This window comes from Macadamia integrifolia, unplaced genomic scaffold (assembly GCF_013358625.1).
Source record: "Macadamia integrifolia cultivar HAES 741 unplaced genomic scaffold, SCU_Mint_v3 scaffold1043, whole genome shotgun sequence".
In the NCBI taxonomy this organism is placed as follows: Eukaryota; Viridiplantae; Streptophyta; class Magnoliopsida; order Proteales; family Proteaceae; genus Macadamia; species Macadamia integrifolia.
The window spans coordinates 81,181-84,113 of record NW_024868062.1 but is presented as its reverse complement, the minus strand read 5'-3'; the positions used below and the strand labels follow the sequence as shown (position 1 = coordinate 84,113).

Genomic DNA, 2,933 nt, shown 5'->3' with positions numbered 1-2,933 from the left:
TTTTTTTTTTTTTTTGAATTGAATTGAATTTGGTGCTAGTCCTTTTAGTCATTCTACTAGTAAAGAAAAAAGGGTTTTGATGATTGCCAACAGAACTGCGATGAAATGAAGATATTGGTGGAGTCCATGGTGGAAAAACTAGAAGAGGTCAGTTCCTTGCAATCCAATTATGATATATACCGAGTTCCCATGCAGCTTCAAAGGGTAAACCCAGATACCTACACACCTCTGTCAGTCTCAATTGGCCCTTTGCACTATAACAAGGAACACCTAAGGACCATGGAGACACATAAGTTGCGTTATTTAAAGCGCTTTCTAAACCCACCCTTTCAGAAAACATTAGATGATTATGTGGAAGCTATGAATAATTTGGAAGAAAGAGCTCGCAAATGTTATTCAGAAACCATGGGCATGGTAAAAAATGAGTTTGTGAAGATGATGGTGATGGATGGATGTTTTATACTTGGGTTCCTCGATAACATTGAAACAGGAGCAAATGATCATTTCATATCAAATGTTTCATGGTATGAGGAAATTAAGATTGATCTGATTAAGCTTGAAAATCAGCTTCCATTCTTTGTTCTTGAACATTTAGATGGCCTAATCTTTCCAAGGTTGCTCGGCCAATACACCTTCAGTCATCATATCTATGCTAATCTCTTGAGTTCTTTCGCAAAAGGGTTCCATGGCCCAACCCTTCGTAGTGAAGAACAAATAAAATCATTACAATTACCTAAGGGTGAAACAAAGCATTTTCTTCATCTTTTACATTGTGTTCTAGTCCCACCAGTCCCATCATCTCCTGTGACGAGGAGGAGGTGGAAATGTGGTGAAAAGATTTTTCCACTTAAGTATTGTGCCTCGGAACTTAGGAGTGCTGGTGTCAAGTTTCAGAAGGAGGAGATGTCGTCTGATCACTCTCCTCCAAAAAAGACATCTTTATTTGACATAACCTTCGACATGGAGAAGGGAATATTGACAATCCCAACTATCATGATCGACGACCGTGCAGAAATCATCCTTAGAAATCTTATTTCCTTTGAGCAAGGCCAAAAATACTGTACTAAATATTTCACAGCCTATGCATACTTCATGAGTGGCCTCATTGACACTCCTAGTGATGTCAAGTTACTAGAGCAGAAGGGAATTATAACAAACCACCTTTGCAACACAGAAGATATAGTGACCTTATTTGGAAACATTGGCAAATTTGTTACCCTGGATGTTCGATATCCTTATTTCTATGGTGTTATCAAGGATTTGGAGGACTATCACAATAAATCATGGAATAAATCAAAGGCGAGCTTGATGCATAACTATTTCAACACGCCATGGGCATCGATTTCAGTAGGTGCTGCAGCGTTACTCCTCATCTTCACCATTATACAGACTATTTGTTCCATCTTACAAGTCAAACCTTGAACAAGTCCAAGATCTGCATCCATACCATGAATCTATTCTCTTATATATTAGATGGTTGTTGAGATGGTGTAATCTCGCTTTTTATTTATTTATTTATTTTTAATTTAAAGATGACCTGAAATGTGATATAATTGTGTAGCTGTCATAAATAATTCCTCCCAGTGTTTGGAGGCTCATTCATACTCTGCTCACATTTGACAATATTTACGCATTATGCATGGACTGAGAAAAGCTGAGAATTAGTCTTCCCTTCTTTACATAGCAATGTCAGGTCAAAGAGTTGAAACAAGAACATTACCAAACGGCCTTAGTAATCAGCTGTATCAGTCTCATCAAGCTTCAACTTGTTTGTTTTGACCAGATCTGCTTGTCACATTAAGCTGTGTGCTTGTTTTCAGTTGATCTCTTTTAGAATTTTACTCATTTTAAGAGTGCTTTATCTTAAGAGCATGATTCAAAGAACTGGAATTGAATCGTGATCGGATGATTCTGATTGATTCTCAATTCAAACATACTAGGTATTTTTTGGCTTTACGTAGATTCCCGATCGATTTTGATCGATTCCGGCTAATTCTAGGTATTTGGAATGGAAATACGAGGGAGACCGCTTTGGATTACTCGAACCATGCTTGAGAGAATGCTTCTGATTTGGAAAATGTCCCTCTGACAAATAAATCAATGGTGTTGAAAGTTTGACTCTTGATGCTACTAAATCAAGCATATAGCAAAATAAATGTCTGGGAGCGTGGTCCTACATCAGTGTTTTCGGTCAATAGGAGCACATATTCTGCCATTGGTCAGAAGGGGAGCGGTGGTTACTTCCCACCCTTTGTCTCGACCATTGTTAGTTAAAATGGGAACGGCAAAAAAACAGATACGTATGGTACGGGTTTTAAACAGATAAAAACGATGAACGGTACTGTAAAAAAAAGGTCAAAAAAACAGAGAACGGCAAACGGACGAAAACGAATGGTACGAGTATTAAACGTGTAGTTTTCAAAAAAACGAAACCAAAAAAACGGTAGTATACTCATGCAATTTGAGAGATTATTACCTGTATACATGCATCTAAATATTCCAAAAGCTCTAGGAGTCCCAAGATAAAATAGCTCAATGGGCTACAAGAAAATGAAATATTGCTAGCTTTAGCTTCTCCTTATTCATTGGGCTATAAGAAGATGGGATTTTTTTCCTATAAATAGTATGGAAGTTAAAAACCAAAAATCAGGTACCATATTGTCTTCACTCTTCACTTTTACTAATAGGTTTTTTTTTTAATAAAATTCCTATTTTACCCTTAAAAAACGGATACACGTTTAAAACGGCCGTTTAAAATGCGTTTAAAACGGCCGTTTAAAACGCGTTTAAAACGGATTCTTTTGCCGTTCCCCTTTTTTTCCGTATTGTATAATAGCATACGGGAAAACGCATTTTAAACGGCAAAAAAAGGCAAACGCGTTTTAACTAACAGTGGTCTCAACACAGCGGTGCCCTCCTTGACAAAAAACACA

At 37.3% G+C, this 2,933-nt stretch overlaps 2 protein-coding genes across 2 annotated transcripts in view; both read left to right on the top strand.

Moving 5' to 3' along the window:
- LOC122062469 (putative UPF0481 protein At3g02645) overlaps positions 1-2,933 on the top strand; it is an 8,632-nt gene that overhangs the window by 3,973 nt on the left and 1,726 nt on the right. The window lies entirely within an intron of this gene.
- LOC122062468 (putative UPF0481 protein At3g02645) lies at positions 46-1,782 on the top strand. Its single transcript, XM_042626118.1, has one exon. The coding sequence runs from the start codon at positions 106-108 to the stop codon at positions 1,420-1,422; it is 1,317 nt and encodes a 438-aa protein (XP_042482052.1). The 5' UTR covers positions 46-105; the 3' UTR covers positions 1,423-1,782.